Source organism: Cnephaeus nilssonii, assembly GCF_951640355.1.
Source record: "Cnephaeus nilssonii genome assembly, chromosome: 9".
NCBI classification, from domain to species: Eukaryota; Metazoa; Chordata; class Mammalia; order Chiroptera; family Vespertilionidae; genus Cnephaeus; species Cnephaeus nilssonii.
This window is the reverse complement of record NC_137080.1, coordinates 29894541-29916213: the sequence shown is the minus strand read 5'-3', so window position 1 is coordinate 29916213 and position 21673 is coordinate 29894541. Positions and strand designations below refer to the sequence as shown.

The 21673-nt window shown below is 42.3% G+C and overlaps 1 protein-coding gene across 4 annotated transcripts in view; it reads right to left on the bottom strand.

The window, feature by feature from the left end:
- Window positions 1–21673, bottom strand: part of UTRN (utrophin) — a 454275-nt gene that overhangs the window by 286620 nt on the left and 145982 nt on the right. For all 4 annotated transcript variants that reach the window (XM_079779951.1, XM_079779952.1, XM_079779953.1 and 1 more), the window contains 5 exons: window positions 21458–21638; window positions 19383–19528; window positions 18015–18227; window positions 6353–6466; window positions 5566–5721 (listed from right to left, as the gene is read on the bottom strand). In XM_079779951.1, the coding sequence (XP_079636077.1) occupies window positions 5566–5721; window positions 6353–6466; window positions 18015–18227; window positions 19383–19528; window positions 21458–21638 (810 nt within the window). The remainder of the gene's footprint in view (window positions 1–5565; window positions 5722–6352; window positions 6467–18014; window positions 18228–19382; window positions 19529–21457; window positions 21639–21673) is intronic.

Below are 21673 nucleotides of genomic sequence, written 5' to 3'. Positions count from 1 at the left end.
GCTGACTGCAATACACACAGCCCTGGCCCAGGCCTGGCTGATCAGCAGTTCAATCTGATCAGCTTCTCACACACACACACACACACACATTTCTTGGGCCCCACTTCCAGAACCTTCTCTTTGCTAGTTTCTGGACCCTAGTTAGTTATATAATTTTGCTAGTTTCTGGACCCTAGTTAGTTATATATATAACTAGAGGCCAGGTGCACGAAATTCATGCATGGAGGGGGGGGGGGTGTCCCTCAGCCCAGCCTGCACCCTCTCCAATCTGGGACCTCTCAAGGGATGTCCGACTGCCCGTTTAGGCCTGATCCTGGTGGGCAGTCGGACATCCCTCTTACAATCCAGGACTGCTGGCTCCCAACCACTCACCTGCCTACCTTCCTGATTGCCCCTAACTGCTTCTGCCTGCCAGCCTGATCACCCCATAACCACTCCGCTGCCAGCCTGATTGATGCCTAACTGCTCCCCTGCCAGCCTGTTTGCCCCCAACTTCCCTCCTCTGCCGGCCTGGTCACCCCTAACTGCCCTCCCCTTCAGGGTTGATCACCTCCAACTGCCCTCCCTTGCAGGCCTGGTCCCTCTCAACTGCCCTCCCTTGCAGGCCTGGTGCCTCCCAACTGCCCTCCCCTGCTGGCCATCTTGTGGTGGCCATCTTGTGTCCACATGGGGGCAGGATCTTTGACCACATGGGGGCAGCCATCTTGTGTGTTGGAGTGATGGTCAATCTGCATATTACTCTTTTATTAGATAGGATAGAGGTCTGGTGCACGGGTGGGGGCCAGCTGGTTTGCCCTGAAGGGTATCCCGGATCAGGGTGGGGGTTCCCTTGGGGTGTGGGGCGGCCTGAGCAAGGGGCCTGTGGTGGTTTGCAGGCTAGCCACGCCCCCTGGTGACCCAAGCAGAGGCCCTAGTATCTGGAATTTATTTACCTTCTATAATTGAAACTTTGTAGCCTGGAGCGGAGCCAAGCCTTCTGCTCACTTCCTAGCGTGGCGGCAGCCATTTCTGTTGGGGTTAATTCACCTTCTATAATTGAAACTTTGTAGCCTGGAGTGGAGGCCTAGGCAGGCCAGGGCAGGTGGAAAGTTTGGCTTCCTCCGTTGCCGGGGGCAACCCTAGCCTGCTCTCTCCAGCTCCGTGGCTGCTGCCATTTCTGTTTGGATTTGTTTACCTTCTATAATTGAAACTTTGTAGCCTTGAGTGGAGGCTTAGTTGCCTGGGAAACCCAAGCCTCTCTCCTGCTCTCTGTGGCTGTAGCCATCTTGGTTGGGTTTATTTGCATACTCGCTCTGATTGGCTGGTGGGTGTGGCTGGTGGGCATGGCTTGTGGGTGTGCTGAAGGTAGGTCAATTTGCATATTACTCTTTTATTAGGTAGGATAAATAAAGACACTAGCAAACTTTTCAGAAAGAGCAAAGCTCAAAATTGTAATTAACTCCCTGAAATTATAAATTTTCTATTTTCTGGCATTATAGTGTTCTTCCTTTCATGAGATCCTGGCTAGGTAGAATAGATGACATAGACTGATTTTTGCTTGTTGATTGATTTCATATGCCTGTCCCTTCTTAGCAAAATAAAAATTTGGCAGCATTATGTTTATCTCCAAGTTCTTCAACCTTTTTACGACTCAGTGAAATGCAATAGTCTGGAGGATTGCCTGCTGCTGAGGATACTTAAAAATGTCCCGTACATTCAGTTTCATGTTTTGAACCAGTAATAATTCACAACTAATTCTATACTGTCATATGTGTGTGTGTGTGTGTGTGTGTGTGTGTGTATGGATAGGGAGATAGAGACAGACATAGATCTGAACATCTATGTCTATGTTTGTATGTATGTATCCATCACCTTCCTGGCTCCTCACTGCCACTTAAAAACCATTTTCCCTATTTACTTCCCCCAAAACCCCATTCAAGCATATAGCATCAGATTATAGCACATTTAGAGAAATCTGAATTTGGCTAAATTATTAGATGACTAATGACCCGTTGAGTGAAATCTCGGGAGACCCAGGACCCCGCCCACTCCATGGGATGGCCCAAGTCCCGAAGTCCCACCCCGCAGGGCCAGTGTGCCATAGGATGGCCCTGAGTCCCAGAGTGTTGCCAGGCCCCGCCCCCAATGTGTGAGCAGCCATCTTGTGACAGCGTGAGGGCATCACTGCTGCCTGGTCACCCCTAACTGCCCAGGGGTCCTCAAACTTTTTAAACAGGGGGCCAGTTTACTGTCCCTCAGACCGTTGGAGGGCCGGACTATAGTTTTAAAAAAAAAACCTATGAACAAATTCCTATGCACACTGCACATATCTTATTTTGAAGTAGAAAAACAAAACGGGAAAAACAAAAAACACCCGCATGTGGCCCACGGGCCGTAGTTTGAGGACGCCTGACCTAGCCTGTTATTAGTACGACTAGTGTCCTGGTGCATGAATTCATGCACATTGAAAGGGAATTAATTAGAAGAAATATTTTAGTATCACTATTTGCCAAGTCCTCGGTGGGGGTATCTGTCCCTCTCCGTCCTATCAGAGTCTGTGACGGCACCCATGGGGTTGCCATGTCAAAGCCAGTGCCCCGTGGGGCTGTGGGACACCCCCAAGTTCCGGAGTCCCGCAGCCCTGCAGGGCCAGCTCCCCAGCAGACATGGGGCTGGTGAGGAGGATGAGAGTGGTGGCCTGGCTCTAAGGAAACCAAACCACCCTGGGCCTCCCTGGGTTACCTCTAAGCCAGTGCCCTGTGGGGCTGTGGGACTCCCCGGAGTTCCAGAGTCCTGCAGCCCTGCAGGGCCGGTGCCCCAGCGGACATGGGGCTGGTGAGGAGGATGAGAGTGGTGGCCTGGCTCTAGGAAAACCGCCCTGGGCTCCCCTGGGTTACCTCTAAGCCTAAGCCGGTGCCCCGTGGGGCTGCGGGACTCCCCAGAGTTCCAGAGTCCCGCAGCCCTGCAGGGCCGGTGCCCCAGCAGACATGGGGCTGGTGAGGAGGATGAGAGTGGTGGCCTGGCTCTAAGGAAACCAAACCACCCTGGGCCTCCCTGGGTTACCTCTAAGCCAGTGCCCTGTGGGGCTGTGGGACTCCCCGGAGTTCCAGAGTCCCGCAGCCCTGCAGGGCCGGTGCCCCAGCGGACTTGGGGCCGGTGAGGAGGATGAGAGTGGTGGCCTGGCTCTAAGGAAACCAAACCGCCCTGGGCCTCCCTGGGTTACCTTTAGGTTCCCCGTTGAAACTGGCCAGAGGCTCCGGGGCCAAGGGCGGAGCCAGCGGCAGCAGCGGTGGGAAGAGCTGCCATGGCCGGCTTTCCGCCTACCAGAGCACTGGGACTGCCGAAAACAGCACAACATGTCTCTACAGGGACATCTCCATCAAAGGCGTCTCCATCCAAGGAGCGGGGTAGGGGGTTGTGTTACCAATGCGGTTGCCTGGCTACCAGGTTTCCACTCTATGTCATCAGGAAGTGAGGTCACTGCTCTCGTGTGGGGAGCAGCTCACGGTGGGGGACCAGGCAGTGACCGGGAGGTTTTGTGACATGTCCATACCCCAGGTCAAGGCTGGGGGGGTGGGCTTGGCGTGTGGGCAGCTCCCTACCCCAGGTTTATCCCTACACTGGAGCCGAATCTCATTTCCCTGGGTGGAGGTGGAGGTGGAGTGGGGGGTCCCTTTTGCCCTGATGGTTAGCCCGCGGGGCCGCAGCCCCATGGGGTGACTCCCCCGAGTCCCACCCCACGGCCGGCACCCCGTGGCCGGCGCCCCGCGTGACTCCCCGATGCACCTCCTGGTCAACTTCCCTCCGGCGCCCTCGCGCACGCAGCGTCCAGCCCAGCCCCGCTCACCCGCGCGCCCGCTGTGCACGCAACCATCCTGTGACAGCGTGAGGACCACCTAGGCTTTTATTAGTAAGATATATCATTAACTACTTTTTAAGTATGGTCATGGCGTGGCGGTTTTGTGTAATAGTGTCCTCATGGAGGGGTGAAGTGTTACGATATTTTCAAATCCTTGTCAAAAGTACATTTTTAACCAAAAAGAAAATAAATACAGATGGATGTATGTATGTATCTAAAGACAGCAGGGGAGAAAATGAGAAAGCAAACATGCTAAAACATTAAAAACGGGCAAATTCAGAAATGGTGATGAGGCTCCTCCCTGTTCCATTATTTCAACTTTCAGTTTAAACATATGCAAATTAAGCAATTTGGGGGAAAACCATAAAAAAATACTCAAGGATGCAATATAAAAATTTTATATAAACATTAACCAAAAAACACTGTATTAAGAGATGATATACTATCCACAGGGCTGTCTGTGAACTATTCCTGTATTTCACATTTTCTCCTCTCATTTTTTACCCTCTCCTCACTCCACTGCTGTTTCACTAACAAAAGAGAAGCAATCAGTACAGTCACTTTCCCTTCCATTACCAGGGAGAAACCCTGCGTCAGCGATTCTTTCGCTTAGAGAGTAAATTTCGTTCCTTCTCACACATAATCACAGACTTCACTTCAGAAATGATGTTCCCTCAATCTCTTCTGCATCATTATTTTCTCCTTCTAGGCGAGGTCCTTCTTTTCGGCATGCAAATATCCTGTAGTATCTCTTACTTTTAAAAATTACAAAAGCATCCCTTTGGATGCCCATGCACCTCACTCACCCCGTTTCTCTGGGTCTTTAAAAGCCTCCATTTGTCAAGTCTAGAGCTTGTTTTTCAGTTCCCATCGGCCTCAGCAACCCTCAGCACCAGGCTCTGTGGGACACTTGCTCCACCCGCCTCCAGGACCTCACACTCTCCTGGCGTTTCTCCTTTGGCCGACCTTCCCTTCTCAGCATCCTTGGCCTCTGCCCCTTCCTCTTTCCAGAGGTAAGTGCTAAGGAACTCCACCTGCATGTCTAACACGGATCTCGACTTGAACCCTTCCAGATGGAAATCATCACGTCACCTGCTCCAACAAAAGCTTCAGCTCCTTGAGTCTTCACCATTTCAGTAAATGGCGCCACAATTCACACAAAGTGAACATTTTTGCAAAATTCCTAGCCTGCCCTTGACTGTTCACTTTTTTGTATATCACACTTCCAGGCCATTACCAGACTCTCATCTCTACTTACAAACCACAGTCCACACCTAACATTTCTCATGGCCTCTACCACCATCTCCCCAGTCCAGGAGCCATTCTCTCTTAAGGCTGCAATGACCTCTTGCCTTTCCAGATGAATCCAGAGTGATCTATCACATGTCACTTCCCTGTTCAAAACTCTACAAGTTGCCTTCTGTGTGACATTATCCTTGAAACAGAATCCCCCGCCTTGTTCTCCAAGGCGATAAACAGCCCATCCCCAACTCCCTTCCCACCTCACAGCTCACCCTTCTCCAGCCCACTACCTCCCCGGCTCACTCAATCCCAGCTGCAGTGCCTTTCTTGTTCTTTACTAAGCACGACAAGCTCATTCCCCCTGAGGAGCCAAACTGGACAATTAGTATGCTCTCTGGTTTTCAGACTGTATGGGCCATAACAATCAATGTTGTCAATGGCATCTACCTCTTAAAAAACACAGACAGTAAAGCTGAGAAACTTACCTCCTTGCTACATTTCTCCAGTTGGGCTTGGTAGTCAACTAGTTTGGTCTGCACCCAGGTTTTGATTCCAGCAACTGGACAACTTTGAAGGTGTGTCTCTACTTCCTTCATGTCTTTCAGCGATGATTCAACTGTATCTATTTCTTTAACAAAAGCCTGAACAACATAAATTAAGACCTTGTTGAGTTCATTTCCACAGAAGTGTATGCCATAATTATAGTTTGTTTTTATCGCTGCAAATAGTGTAAGAACAGAATGTTTGGGACTCAAAAGTTTAACTGCTTCAGAAATATTGTGCCTTAAGAAATTCATTTCACCTGGGTGCTTCATATAGGCATCTGCCAAATTAGATTGGAAATACGTGACTCTCAGCAGGATATAGCACTTTTAATGAATTTAGAGAAGCCTAATGATTTCACCAAATATAAGCTGTATGCAGTATTACTGGGAAATTTCCATTATTAAGTATGTTTTTCTTAATGCTTCACCATGTGGCACAATAAGAGCAATATGCAACTGGTAATTATGACACTAAGATTGTCATCATGGCATAAAACGACAGCTCTCGCTCTCTCTATCCAAATTTCTATAATCATGGCCAAAAATAAAATATAAATAATCAGTCACTTTTTATTAACTCTAAAGCAAAGAAAGCTTTATAATGAAAGATATTTTATCTCAGTGTACTGGCATTTCATATTCTGACAATGTTAATAATAGCCGCAAATAATAAAGGAAAAGAACATGTTACTTATAAGGGCAGGTCCCCTAGGTCGGCAGGACTCACCGAGCATTGGTCAAGCTGCCTTTGTAGCCCTTCATCATCTCCTGGGACAGCCTGCTCTTCCATTAAGAAGTCTTTCGCACCCTCCATCCACTTCTCAATGACTTTCGAATCAGCCTAATGGAACACAATAACAAAGGGGATATTACTCAGTGACATCCAACCTACTGCATCTCAAAATCTATTGCTACTGGAAAAAAAAAAAAAGACAATTGTTCAAAAGTTTGATAGCATCATTTTCATTTACTTATTTCTTTTTTTAATATACCAATTTTATAAATAATGATTTTTTTCTTCATGAATAACTCAATTCCCCATGATTTGACAGTTTCCTGATCATTCTAAAAATATCAAAACATTCCCCAGTGAACCAAGCTATTTTGCCTCAATGTCAGCAGTATCTATGATTAAAACCTCAAATTATAGGGAAAAAAATGCTTTTCTCGGTATAAACAGCGAAATATCTTTTGTTCTTACACAATTGAGAACAAATTTTCTTCTATGGTTAGCTACTCAAAGCAGAAATAAATAAAGAGCATAGTGGAGGGAATGAAACAGGTTGTTCTTAGCTCTGCTGGACGCTATTATCTGAGAGCCCAGGGCTGTCCACTGCCCGGCCCCATGCTTTCATCCACAACGTACTAACACCCACAATAGCCCGATGCTGTGTATGGTGCTGGGAGGTCGAAAACAAGTAAGAAAGGAAATATTTTGCAGAGGGAAAGAGACTTCAGAGGCAGCAACATTGGGAGTGGCCAATGGTTCAACTTGATCTCTACCACTGGAGAAAAGTAATGGTCATTTCCTTCCAAGGCCTCCCATAACACCATCCATCAGTATGACTTCTTAATTTCCTTTGTATTAAACTGACTTTGTTTCCTTGCACTTTCTTTGATTCTTTGCTTCTTGTCCAACCCATGGAATAAATATAAATTTTCTATCCTGTTCAAAAAATACCTTCAGATTTGAAGGCAACCACCATGGCTCCCCTTAGTCTTCCGTTGGTTAAACATCCCCAATCCCTTCCATGATGGCTCTAGGACATGATATCCAAGCATTGCACTCCCCACTTGGATCAACATGTTCTGGAAACTACATCAACTTTTTAATGTCCTTACAGTAGGTATGCCACACAGAACGGAGTATTCTTATAATGTTGGGTTGAATGACAACAAAGGGAGCTAACTGGTATTTGACCGCAGATAATTACATTCATGAAATGCCATCTAAAATTCTTTAAGTTTTATTTTCCCTACTGTAGGGTTTTTTTGTTTCTTTTGTCTTTTATTTGATTGTTTATAGCTATATTCTTCACAAGAGTATGGTTAACTGAAACTCCAAAATTTCCATAACTTCCACAAAATTACATTTCCCCTATCTAATATTGCTTACAATTAGGAGTTGATGTTTACAAACAATGAACTTTGCCTTGTTAGCTCACAAAATTATTTGAATTTTTAGTCTCTCTACTTTATTTTTTTAAAGATATTTTTATTGATTTCAGAGACGAAAGGAGAGGTAGAGAGAGAGAGAAACACCAATGATGAGAGAGAATCATTGATTGGCTGCCTCCTGCACGCCCCACACTGGATTCATAGGTTCATAAGTCGAAGCTCAACTACTGAGCCACACCAGCCGGGCTAGCCTCTCTCCTTTCATACCAGCTAACCCTCCCAGCTCTCTCTTATTTGCAAATCTGAGAGTGAAGTATTCCTTTTCTGTTGACTTTTTTGGGGGTAGTTGGGTTTTCTCAGGTAAAAAATAAAGACAATGGGAGTGCCTATCTGAGCATTCCCCTGTGAGGACACCATGTCATTCATTATTCAACAAATTTCCAGCTTACTTTTCAAAATATAGGAGTCAACCTAATACTAGCATCCAATTAACTTTCCATCTCCCTCTCATAAGGTTATAAGAGATTTTCTCAAATACTTTACTGAAATCTAGGCTTGCCAAAAATGATGGTTTGTAGCATTATTTGAACTAAATGAGCAAACATGAAATGTGGCTCTATGAGTCTGTGATTCAAATAATCTAATATCCCTTTTCCAAAAAAAAAAATAAGTTTAAAAGAAAATCAGTCCTTAAAGGAAATGAGTCTGAACAAGGCTTATTAGTAGTGTCCATGTTGATTCCTGGCAACCACACAGCCTTTGCCAAGCACATATAAGACGTCTGGTTGGTCATTTATCTACAGCTAAGAACCAACATCCATCTTACTTCAGGTCTTTAACTTCTAAAAAAATGTTCCCCTTTAATTAGGACTTTCATCTATCTCCATTTTTCTGGTAATTTCTCACAAAATACATGATGTGACCTTGAGACCATGGGTAAAAATCCCAGGTGACTTGGGATGTAGATTTAGGCATCTGAAGGATCCGTGTAGTTTTTCCATCTAACTCAGAATTCAGGCTCAAATGCACTCTCAGTAATGACTATTCCACACTTTCTAGTTTGCAGGGCCATTCTCTGATGAAGATGGAAAGCAACACGTGCTGATATGCTGAGGCCTTTCTGGCTCTATTGATATTATACCACCTGCACAACCACCTCCTCCCTTTTCCATCCACAGCTTTGAAAGCCCTTTTCATCCCACTGTGCACCTTCCACAGTTCCCTGTCCCTCTGTTCTTTCGGTGGCCTGCCCCTGTCCCATAGGCCCATGCTACTCTTACTCTTGGCTTTGGTGATGTATCTCTTCTTTGTATTGGCTCCAGCATTTGAGGATCTTACCACAGAAGACTGCTTAGGAAGACATGGTCAGGATAAGTGGGGGTGGGGTGTGCAAGAAGACCAAAGTGCAAAAAGGGAGAGTCGAGCCAGTGTGGCTCAGTGGTTGAGTGTCAACCTATGAACCAGGAGGTCAGGGTTGGATTCCGGTCAGGACATATGCCCGGGTTGTGGGCTCAATCCCCAGTGTGGGGTGTGCAGGAGGCAGCCGATCAATGATTCTCTCTCATCATTGATGTTTCTAACTCTCTCTTTCCCTTTCTCTCTGAAATAAATTTTTAAAAATCTAAAAAATATGGAGAGAAAGTATGAAACTCCTATAGAGTACATGAAGAATTCGACCTGCCCACTTAAGTTGCTGCCACTTCTGGCACTGTCAATCTCCATTTCAAACTTTTTAAGAGTTAGCAGCAGCTCTACTGCCATATAACTGACAACTCAATAAACCAAGTTTTGAATAAGGAAACTGACAGTCTCCCGGGCCAAGGCTTTTTGACATTTGCACAGAAGCATTATGCTGCAAGGAAGTTTTAGTCATAGTCAGCCTTGACTGGAGCAAATGGCCTCCACGATACCTATTGTTGGCATGAGGGAAGTTTTATGGCATTAACCCTCACCCTTCCTCCCTCTCTCTCACACACAGAAAGGCACCCAATTCACACACACCTGTCCTTGCTTACCCTTCACTATGAGGAAAAAGAAAGAGGGAAGCAACAGACACAAGCCAGGCAGACCAACTGATCACAGATAGGCATCTGAAAAGCTGTTTTCACAACCAAGAGCCCCACATGTTCCCCGACCATGCTGAGTCCTAGGAGACAGCATGCCCCCAGGAAGAGGAAGACTAAGGTCTGAACGCCAAGCTCAGCAACTTTCTAATTTCTCTTCTTTGAGCCTCAGAAGCCTATAGAAAAAATATCAAATACCTTGCCTGAAAATTTCCTGGAAAACATAATGTTTGCACAGGTACAGAGCTGGGATGCAGTAAACGGTAGCTATTATTACTAAGATCTACAAAACTAAGTGCTTTAGGACCAAGATTAGCCCCGTAAGAGTTACCACTTCCAAACTCTGGTGTTGATTCCCAGTGGAGACTCCACAGGAATAAGCAAGGGTGAGTGCATGTTTCCTTAAGGGTGTTTAATGTTTTTAACTTGCTGCCAACATTAATGCTTGTTCTGTCATATAACTGTTGAAAAGTAACTGTTTAAAAATAACAGTTTGAAGAACTGAATCCAGCTCAGCAGAAGGAAGCCAGATAAATGAGGAAAGGCCCAACTTTAAAAATGCCTGGAGCAGCGTCACATAACTGCCCCTGCCAGCCACACCAGTGGGAGGGTCACTAAGACAAGCTGCTAACACCAGAGAGGGAGCTCTGCTCCGCCCCCCAGCGGCTCCTCTTTCCTTGGAAGAAAAACATTGTCTCACTTGACTTGTAATAACATTCCCTGTGATTTATTTTTTTTAAATATATTTTATTGACTTTTTACAGAGAGGAAGGGAGAGAGATAGAGAGTTAGAAACATCGATGAGAGAGAACATGGATCAGCTGCCTCCTGCACACCCCCTACTGGGGATGTGCCCGCAACCAAGGTACATGCCCTTGACTGGAATCGAACCTGGGACCTTTCAGTCCGCAGGCTGACGCTCTATCCACTGAGCCAAACCGGTTTCGGCGCGTTCCCTGTGATTTAAAAAATATCAAGTCCTGCCTGGTTTGGCTCAGTTGGTTGGGCATCATCCTGTTCACCAAAAGGTGGCTAGTTTGGTTCTGAGCCAGGGCACATGGCTGGATTGCAAGCTTCATCCCAGGTGGGGTTGAGCAGGAGGCAGCCGATCATAGATGTTCTGCTCTCACATCGATGTTTCTCTTTCTCCCTCTCCCTCTCCCTCTCCCTCCCTCTCTCTCTAAAGTCAATAAAAATATTTTTTACAAATACCAAAAGTCAGCTCACCTTTCATTCAATCATTCAGCAAAGAGGTGACTGAGACAGTGAAAGCGCTCACATGCAGTTTCTCTGTCCAGTTAAAAATCACTGCGCTGATGCACTGTGAGCTTCTAATGTACCAGGAGCATTGAATGTTTCTCCACCTCCATCCACTTGCAGAATACGAACATATTGCCCTAACCAGTTTGGCTCAGTGGATAGAGCGTCGGCCTGTGGACTGAAAGGTTCTAGGTTCGATTCCGGTCAAGGGCATGTACCTTGGTTGCGGGCATATCCCCAGTGGGGGGTGTGCAGGAGGCATCTGATCGATGTTTCTCTCTCAGCATTGTTTCTAACTCTCTATCCCTCTCCCTTCCTTGCTGTAAAAATTCAATAAAATATAAATATTTTTAAAAATACGAACATATTCATTGAACCAATGAATATATGAATTTATATCTTAGATTAGGCAATTTCTAATGTTCTGTCTTCTTTGGAGGATCTCAGTTCTTTGAAAACTTGTTAGTACATTTCTAAAACAAATGTCTATCATTATTTCACATGCAGAAAACTGTAAACTGCATTGTTTACAATTGAAAAGATATGGAAGCAACCCAAAGTGCCCATCAGTAGGTAAGTGGGTAAAAAAGTAGTGCATATGCATAATGGAATACTACTCAGTCATAAATCAACAACCACAATGCAATCTTACCTTTTGTGACAGCCTGGGTATTATGCTATGTGAAATAAGTCAGATAGAGAAAGACAAATGCCTATTATTTCACTTATATGTGGAATCTAAAGAAAAAAATAAACAAACAAACAAAATAGAACCAGACTCATAGATACAGAGAATAGACTGATGGTTGACAGAGGGGAGGGGGCTGGCAGATGAAAGGGGTGAAGGGATTAAGAAATACAAATTGGTAGTCACAGACTAGTCACAGGGACGTAAATTACAACATAGAGAATATAGTCAAATAATATTATAATAACTATGTATGGTGCCAGGTGGGTACTTGAAAAATCAGGGGGACTACTGTGTAAAGTATATGATTGTCTAACCACTGATGTACACCTGAATCTAATACAGAATAATATGGAATATAAACAGTAATTGAAATATTTTTAAACTCTATAATAAAACATGTAAACTGTAAGCACTATCTAGAGCAGCCATTTTCCCACTCCTATTTATACTCACAAATTCTCAGATATAAAATGATTAATATGGTAGTTTTGAAAAGCAAAGCATCAAATATTCTAGTTTAGGATGGCCAAAATTCTACATGGACCATTACTGCTCAAAAGCACGGATCTGTAAGCATGCGGGTGGGTAACACCTGCGGTAGGTCACGGAAAAGCAATGTGAGGTCACTAAAACAATCCCTTTCCCCTGTCACGGCCTCTCCCAGCCCAGCCCCGGAGCCAAGGGCGGAGGAACTCTGAAGCTTGGCAACTCTGGATGGAAGACAGTGAGATTCCAAGGTACACAACCACCTCCCTGAGATTTTGTTTACCGACAAATTCTTGGCATTTTCCTTTGCTCCTCCCCCATCTTTTGTAATATCCACAGCTTTTAAGCAGTCAATTTCTAAGCCAAGACATAGGCAAGCAAAAAAAAAAAAAAAAAAAATTGTGAAACCAGAATTAAAACAGTAATTTAAGGTAAGAAGACTTCTATTTTATTTGGTTTTATAATATTCATTAACCTCTAAAACACAAATGTCATGACCTCATTTCATGGGGAAGACTAGCCATGACATTGCTACATTTCTTATCTGAAACTAGTTCCTAAATCTAAGGTTTAGAATGCATCAGTAAAATGAAGTAACATGTATTCAAAATGAGGGGGGGAAAACCTTCTGAAATAATTATTGCATTTATATAATATCTAGAAAGATAAATCAGCCATCCTGCGCATTACCCTGAGGAAGTAGTTAGCATTGTGTTTTTACTCTAAAATACTTCCCAAAGCGATGTCAGAGCCTGCTTCTGCATGTCTCAGAGCGCCAGCACGTCCCCTCCACACTCTGGGTCAGCGCACAGCACGCAGTCTGTTCACTGTGTGCCTGTGCCTGTTCAGCCACTGAGGAAATTGGGCGACTACACAGGTGTCCTGCCATTTAGGGCAACCAGGCATTTAGGTTTTATAGATCCAACCTCACTAGAGAGGAACAATGGCTAAGATGTCTGAAGGTGCCTTCAAAGTGCCGGAGGCCAGACAAGGTTGCTATCTATCCTCAAAAAAAGCATGCCTTGGGGGAGGACAGACTCGCAGTTCTAGCCATAATAAAGGCTGTAATAAAGGCTGGCCTGAGATGGTGTAAGGTGTATTCTGAAGGTGTCAACAACAAAGAATCACTGGAGAAGGGAAGATCGCTGTGGGTGCTGTGGTAAGCAAGACTCAAGGTTGCATGTAGAAGCAGCTTACTCTTAAAGGATGAGTATGAGCTGAGGAGGATGTCAATTCCCAGCAAGTAAGGGGCATTTCCAGAGAAAGGTCGTTGTCCAGTGTGGTCTCTGAAACCACCACATTGTCTCCTGACCCAACTCAGCTCACAGAGGAGAATGCAGGCAGCGTTTGGGGGCAAGGAAGAGGCAGGCTCCACACGACATTTGGGAACACACTCTGTGTTACCGTGGAAAGACAACCAGATCCTTCCCGGAAGTGCAACTCGGGCCCCAGTGTGAACAAGAATTCAAGAGGAAAGAGAGTGGAAGCAGCAGTCAGATTGGAAGGGTAAAAAGACTGTCAGGGCAGGAGGTGACTTGAGAGTCTGCACACAGCTGGAAGGGGCTGGAGGTGGGACCCAAAGAGGCAGGAGGGGCGGGGAAATGAAGGCCGAGTTTTGTGTGGGCCTTGAGGATGGTTTCACGATCCCACAGCTACACCACAATGCAGGAGATCTTCAAAAGCAAAAAGGAAATAACAAGAAGCATCTTTCAGCCCCTGAATCAAACATATTATTGCTGGGGATGAGCAGCCTCAGGATTTTATAATATTTAATTGCCATAACTCATAAGGAAATCTTGTCAGTAAAATCAGTAATAAAAAATTACCTTTTTCGTGTATTTTTTAAATGTTTTGCTGCCAAGTAGGAGTGGGAGGACTTTCCATGAGGTCATTTTAAATGCACAAATTAACATTTTAACTCTTAATTACAGGAACTGAGGTCACTACTTTGGCATAGAATAGATGAAGAAGAAAAATTCAAGAATGTATTTGAGCATAACACTATACCTTAGAATAGCCATTTTCAACAGGTATGCCACAAGAATGTTTAAAACGAGCACTATCTGACTATTAAGTCCGGAGAACTGACCTCTTTTCCCTTAGATTGTCAAATTAAAAAATGACAGCAGCACACACAACAATAGCCATCCAGTGTGAATGAATCAAAATTATACCTTTTTTTTTTTTGTCAGATCGGCCAAAAATAGAATATATTGTTTGGTGTGCCACAGAATTTTAGTCATTAGTTTGTGTGCCATGAGATGAAAAAGGTTAAAAATCGCTGACTTGGAGTGTGCAGCCCCATTCTCTATCTGTGCAAAAGGAACCAGCCGTGTAGACAAAGGAAATGTAGGCACATAAGGAAACCACTATTTGCCAACAAACAGAAAACTAAAATTTGCACATAAACAGATAATATGAGCTCTTTACATGTATTGTAGGATGGCAGGAAAAAAGTAAGCAATAGCTGTGCGAATGCTGTTAACATTTCAACAAAATGCACTTCAATGAGAGGCTTTATTATTTTGAGTAACGAAAACTCATACTCCAAGCTCATGCATTTGAGTACTATCTTTTTCAATGCCCCTCATGAAGTTCAATATCAGTTGTTTCAATGAATGTGGAAAAAGAACAATTAGAATTAGTAATATTCATGAACTTTCCTTTTTTACTTTGAATATATTAACCTCCATCAAGAATTAATGCTAATGTTTGCTGCCTCCAGGAAAAGAAACGGTATTGGGCCAGAAAGGGAACTGTAAGTGCTAACTCTAAATACTTCTCTGTTATTCAGTTTCTTCAATGAGCGTTATTCGTGTATTACTTATATAGCTTAAAATGCATTTTCATAATAAACAAGTCATCCATTGTGTTCCTAGGAAACCTTACCATAAATTGGAACTGAATAAAAAACCTACTGTGCTTCACTGCTTAAAGACAAATAGAACTAAAATGCCTAAAATATTATAAATCAGGTCATTAAAAGAGGGAAATGAAGGCTAATCTCAAAATGAATATTTATTGTAATTATCTTTGGGGGGTGGAAATTAAGTTTCCCTAAGTGAATACCCAAAGTAGTTAAGTAACAACCAATTCATTCAAAGCAAATAAAGGATTATAAAATTTAAAAATGTATATTTCGATAAGAAAGTTGTCTAATTAGGTAATAGAGACACTGTCAACAATCTTGTAGTTAGGACACAAAAAGTAAGCTAAAAATAACTGGACATTACAAATCTGCTACTGTAAAAATAAAAAATCTCATTATCAAGAGGCATGTGTTTGATGTGGGATATTTTCCATGGAAATAAATTCGGCATGCACTCCAACTGGTCACTTGAAGTGCCTAAATTTGCTACATTAGTAACAACACCCTAAAGCCGAAAGCTGGATTACTATAACCACAGGACTCTCTTCTGTGTTTTGAAGAACATGCATTATCTTTAAATTCCACATTAAAATGTTGGCACACATCTAGCTAACCCTATAATGCAGGTTTTTTAAAATTTTATCTTTATTGTTGAAAACATTACATACGTCCCCCTTTTTTCCCATCAACCTCCTCCACCCTACTCTGCCCCCCCGCCAAGCCTTCACCACACTATTGTCTGTGTCCATGGTTTATGCATATATGCATATAAATTCTTTGGTTAATCTCTCCCTACTCACCCTCCCCACACCCCAAACTTCCCTCTCCCTATAATACACTTTTAAGAGTCAAAAGGAGATTAACCTTTGGGTTATTCTTCACCTATGAATTTCCTGAACTACATCTCAGATTAAAATTGGAAAACAAAGCAATGCTCTTTTGAAAATATGGGAAAGATTTAATCCAGCATTGCTCAACCCTGGCACTACTGTCCTGGGCACTATAGGATGTTCACCTGCAGCCCCAGTCCCTACCACTAGTGCCAATAGCACCCTCCCTTCCCCCATCTTGCAGCCAACTGTCCGGAAGCAATGACAAATGTCCTCTAGGGGGCAAAATCACCCCTGGCTAAGAACCACTGATAATCCAATGCTTGGATACCATCCAAAAATTTTAGAATTGTGAATAAGGGTAATTCTGGTTTTTAAAGCTGGAAAGAATTATATTTGAAGACAGACGAGGGGAAGTGGATCCACTCACAATGTTAAATGAGTCAAAAATACTAAGCCACACATAACACACTCTTGTTCAAAATGAATGATTTAATCCAGCCATATCAACCTTTTTCATCTCATGGAACACATAAATTAATTACTAAACTTTGGTGGGACACCAAAAAAATATATTTTTTGCCAACCTGACAAAAAAAATAGGTGTAATTTTGATTTGTTCACACTGGACAGCTATTGCTGTGTTGGCTATTATCTTTATTTTTTTTCTTTTACTTGACAATCTAAGGGAAAAGAGGTCAGTGCCCCTGACTGGTCAAGTAGTGCATGTTTTAAGAATTCTTGCAGCACACCAGTTGGCAACTACAGGTTTGTTCTAATGACATCTCAGTATAGAACTACAACTTACACTTAGAGAAAACCACTTCCTTCCACCACCACCACCACCACCACCACACACACCTTGCCATTTTTACTCTCCTTCTTGTCATTCACTGGCCATCTTTACTCTCCTCCTCGTCATTCACTGGACCTGTCCATTGGTTCTTGGGCCAAAGAGCTTCCCTCCAAGTTCAGTGGTCACCACAGTTGTCTCATCATTCTGGATCCTTTCACACTCATCTCTAAGCCTTCCCCACCCTCTTCTACTACATGTCCTCTGATTTTAATTTTTAAAACATAATTCTCAATAATTTTTTCTTCATTTTTAATCTTCTCACTTTTTTAACAACACCTTTAACACAAATTCTCTTGGGACCTAGGTACAAATATATAAATATACATAATCTCTTACATATGTTCTCTTGGGATCAATATATATATATATAATTTCCATAACTAAACCCTCTAGTACTGATCTCATTTCAGGCATTGGAAGTATTTATGGAGTACCTTCTCTGAGTCAGGTTCTATTCTAGAAGTACATTTTGGGATACTTAAGTGCAAAAAAACATACACTGAAGACCCAGGTAAGGAGGCCTCGGGAGGACACAGAGCCTATGGGGGGTGAGTATGATGGGATCACTCTTCATGCAGATATTTTCTATTGCAAAACCAGGCATTTTGGAAACTCTACTTCTCCATCTTCCTCACAGGCAAAGTGTTAATATTCTGACATTGACTTTTACCACTTTCTCCTATGTCCTCACATGTATCCTTTCCTCTGGGATTTTATCTTTGCTCCTTCTTCTGTAGACATTTTCATACGTAGCAAAGGATCCCGTTTCTGAATTTTCGTGCACCTCAAGCTACCTGCTTTTCTAATCTGACACTCTCTGTTGAGGGCCTAGTTCAGATTTTTCAACTCCAAATATCTAAAACCTTAAAAAAAAAAAAAAAACAGCCTCAAAGACTCAGGTATCTGCTGCTACCCAGGAAACTTCAACCACTCTGATAATCCCTGCAATCTAGTCACCAGTCTGTACATCATGTGAGCTCCTCATCCCTGAAACTTTATTTTGACCATTTTTAAGTAATTTTCTCTTATCTTTGTGTTCTCCAGCACAGTAAACATACAGCTTTGGTAGGCAAGTTATAAATCCCAACTTAAGGACATAATAAATGTGGCACTAGAAAGAATGCAAAATATTCAAATAATAGATATTTGAATCTTACATGGTAACTACTATTTTACCCTGGGATAAATGTAAACTCCTAATAGCTTCTAGATTTACCTCAAAAGCTCTCAGTTTGGGGATAATTTCTTCAAGCAAATGCAGATCTTTGGAAACCTTGACCTTCACTTTGTTCCACTTTCCTTGAACATCATTACATTCTTGATTATACATTTTTCCTACATCTGGAGAAATGTTTTTCTCCAAAGCCTTTGTTTCTTCTGCAAGTTTAAATAATGTAGGTTTTTTATTCTCAAGGATTTCATCAAGAGCCTGGAAGAAAATTTTAAAAGATTAACAATATGCACAGTGATTTGCCTGTACAGATGTAATAATATGAGCTATAAACAGTTCAAAGTCACCTTTTAAAAAGCATTGAATAAAAAAAATAAAAAAACTGAGGTCCAACTGGCAGGGCTCAGTGGTAGAGCATTGACCTATGAACCAGGAGGTCACAGTTCGATTCCCAGTCAGGGCACATGCCTGGTTACTGGTTTGATCCCCAATAGGGGTTATGCAGGAGGCAGGTGGTTAATGATTCTCTCTCATCATTGATGTTTCTATCTCTTTATCCCTCTCCCTTCCTCTCTAAAATCAATAAAAATATATTTTTCAAAAACTGAAAAAAATCATCAAAAAAATAAGCACAATCGGAAAAATTAAAGCTTTCCCTTCATGAGTTGTATGTGGGTGAGTGTACATGTAGTGTAGTGTAGTACATTCTCTACACTAAAAACCTCTGTAACAACACACCCAATGAGGGCCCAGGGTGTGGGGCTCACTCCGTGGCTACTTTATCTGATGAAATGGTTTGGAGCCATGTATCCTAAATGACTAGAGAAGCATTGTTCCTCAGCATAGAAAAAGTACAACACGTCAATTTAATTGATATTGTTCATTTTGTTAAATATACCTATTCTAGTAGATTATTAATAGGTTGAGAATTTTAAGCTAATTACAATAAAAGAAAAATATGGTTTCATTCTATTAAAATATTTAATATAATTATCTTTTCTTTTAGCTAAGGTGCTACATTATAGTAGCTTCCAATTGTAAGAAATTTTTGACCAATTATGACCAAAAGTGACTAATGTTTTTTAAACAGTTGAAAAATAGCCCTAACTGGTTTGGCTCAGTGGATAGAGCATGTCGGCTTGCAAACTGAAGGGTCGGTCCCAGGTTCGATTCTGATCAAGGGAATGTACCTTGGTTATGGGCACATCCCCAGTAGGGGGTGTGCGGGAAACAGCTGATCGAAGTTTCTCTCTCATCGATGTTTCTAACTCTCTGTCCCTCTCCCTTCCTCTCTGTAAAAAGTCAATAAAATATATTTTTTAAAAGAAAACATAAATAGTTGAAAAATGTATTTCAAAATATGTGACATATTAGAAGTGACTCTAGATTTCTAAGACCTAAAATATATATTACCTTTTTTTCCTGCAGGGCCTTCTCCACCTCTGCGGGTTCATTCAAGACATCCAACGATGTCTGGGCCTTACTTTCTAAATCATTTAGCATATCTTTCAGAGTTTTCAACGTTTCCAAATACGCATGTCCAGGTTGGCTCTTCATTTCTGTTCATTTAAAAATACTTCATTTGAGAAAACAATGCTAGAAGCCTAATATTACTAGAAACAATGCTAGAAGCCTAATATATAACATTAATCTTCTGTATATAATAAGGGAATTCTAGTACATAAGAAGTTAAACACTGTAATTAAAATTAAAAAGAGTCTCTGTTAGCTACTGGCATTCCACTGGCATCTCTGAGAGTCAGATAGTGACATCATTCCTACGGATGTTGATGTTTGAAATATTAACTAACCCACTACCATTTTTCTTCATTTTGTCATGATGAAATGTCTCTCTGAAGATGGTACTACAATGTTTCTTTGTCTCATATAATCTCTTTTTCCCCAGTAGCTATACAAAGAACAAAAGAAAACAAAGATCCCTTCAGCCAGTCTTCCTCTAAACACAAGTGTGCAGATGGACTGCCATTGCAGAGTGGTGGACATTATATGGGACACCACAGCCAGGCTGCTGCAGGCACCCCGAGAAACAATGACTGCAAACGCCAACTGGCATGAAGTCTACTGCACCCGCAAATGTAAAAACCACAGTCAAGCAACACTTGTGTGGAAAGGAGTAAACTTATTTGAAGCACAAAGTGGTCAAACCAGCTAGCAGCTAAAGTAAAACTAGCAGCATTATTCAGAACAGGCAAAAGGTGGAAACACCCAAATGCCCATCGACAAATAAATGGATAAACAAAATGTAGTGTATACACACAATGGAATATTACTCAGCCTTTAAAAGGAAGGAAATTCTGACACATGCTACGGCATAGATGAACTTAGAGAATCTTACACTAAGCAAAAGAAGCCAGTCACAAGAAAACAAAGACTACGCGATTCTATTTATATGAGGAATCTAGAGTAGTCAAACACTTTGAAACTGAAAGTAGAATGGTGGTTGCCAGGGGCTAGAGGGAGGGGGAAATGGAGAACTCTTGTTTAATGGATATAGTTTCAGTTTGAAATGAGCTCTGGAGATTGGTTGCACAACAATGTGAGTATATTTAATACTACTGAACTCTACACTTAAAAATGGTTCAAGTGGTCAAATTAATGTTACATGTATTTTATCACAATGAAAACCCCCCAAAAAATAAAGACAAAAAATAAATTGAATTTTTAAGTAACTAAACATTTCAATTGCCTATGGGTCCTTGTCAAAAATGAAAGCATGTTTTGTAACAGTAAATTTAAAAAGAGGTAGCGTCAAACATTTCACATTCCAGGTTAACCGAATTCTACGAACAAAGAGTATGGTGTCCAAATGCCTTTCCGGAAGGAAGGGCATGTGACACAGTTGCTCACCAATACACAGTCTACAATTGCTGCAGGTAAGGGTATGGTTAAATGTGCAGCTGTTTAACATGCACCGCCCATAACATTACCTAATACAACACAATTTCTGACTTAAACAATAGCTAAGGAGAAAAAAATATATAACATGGGGAATACGCTCTCAAAACTTTTAACGGTTAACTTGCCAAAACCAGGTTTATTCTAAAAGTAAAAACTCTTTCAGACTTCAAAACAGGAACATGATTTCTTTTAAAAAAGAAGATGGTACTGTTAAAACTTGAACCATCTTGAGCAAATGGAAGTAAACTTACCATTCTTTTCAGCCCTTAGTAATGATATTGACTGACCTCCTTAAAGGAAAGGGAGAAACAGCACCCTTTAATAAAAGCCTTAAAATCACTATACCCTATTACCACAAGATTTTAGAGCAGGTGAAAGCTGTTTGTATTTTCACAAACAATTGTGAATCCAGGAAATAGTCTGGATATGCTTTCTGACCTGGAACAGTAGCAGGCACAGAGGAAAACAGTGTGTCCTACAAAACAAGCAAACGTGCTAAATGTCCAAATACTGGGAGTAATTTTTAAATTAGGGTGAACAGGGAGGTGATGGAGGAGACAGCACGTTTACCGTTCTCTAGCTGTTGCTGACGATCCTCTAAATCCTGCTGCACAGATTGGTAGCGGCCCAGAAGGCGTTCAAAGCCCTGCTGGACAAAATCGGGAGCAGAAGGCCTAGACTTGAGGGCTGCGCAGCTGGCACGCACCGTTTCAATTCTGGGGTGGAGGCCAAGGAGATTCGTCAGTTCCCGCTGTGGACGAGAAAATCGGGTCACATAACTCACTG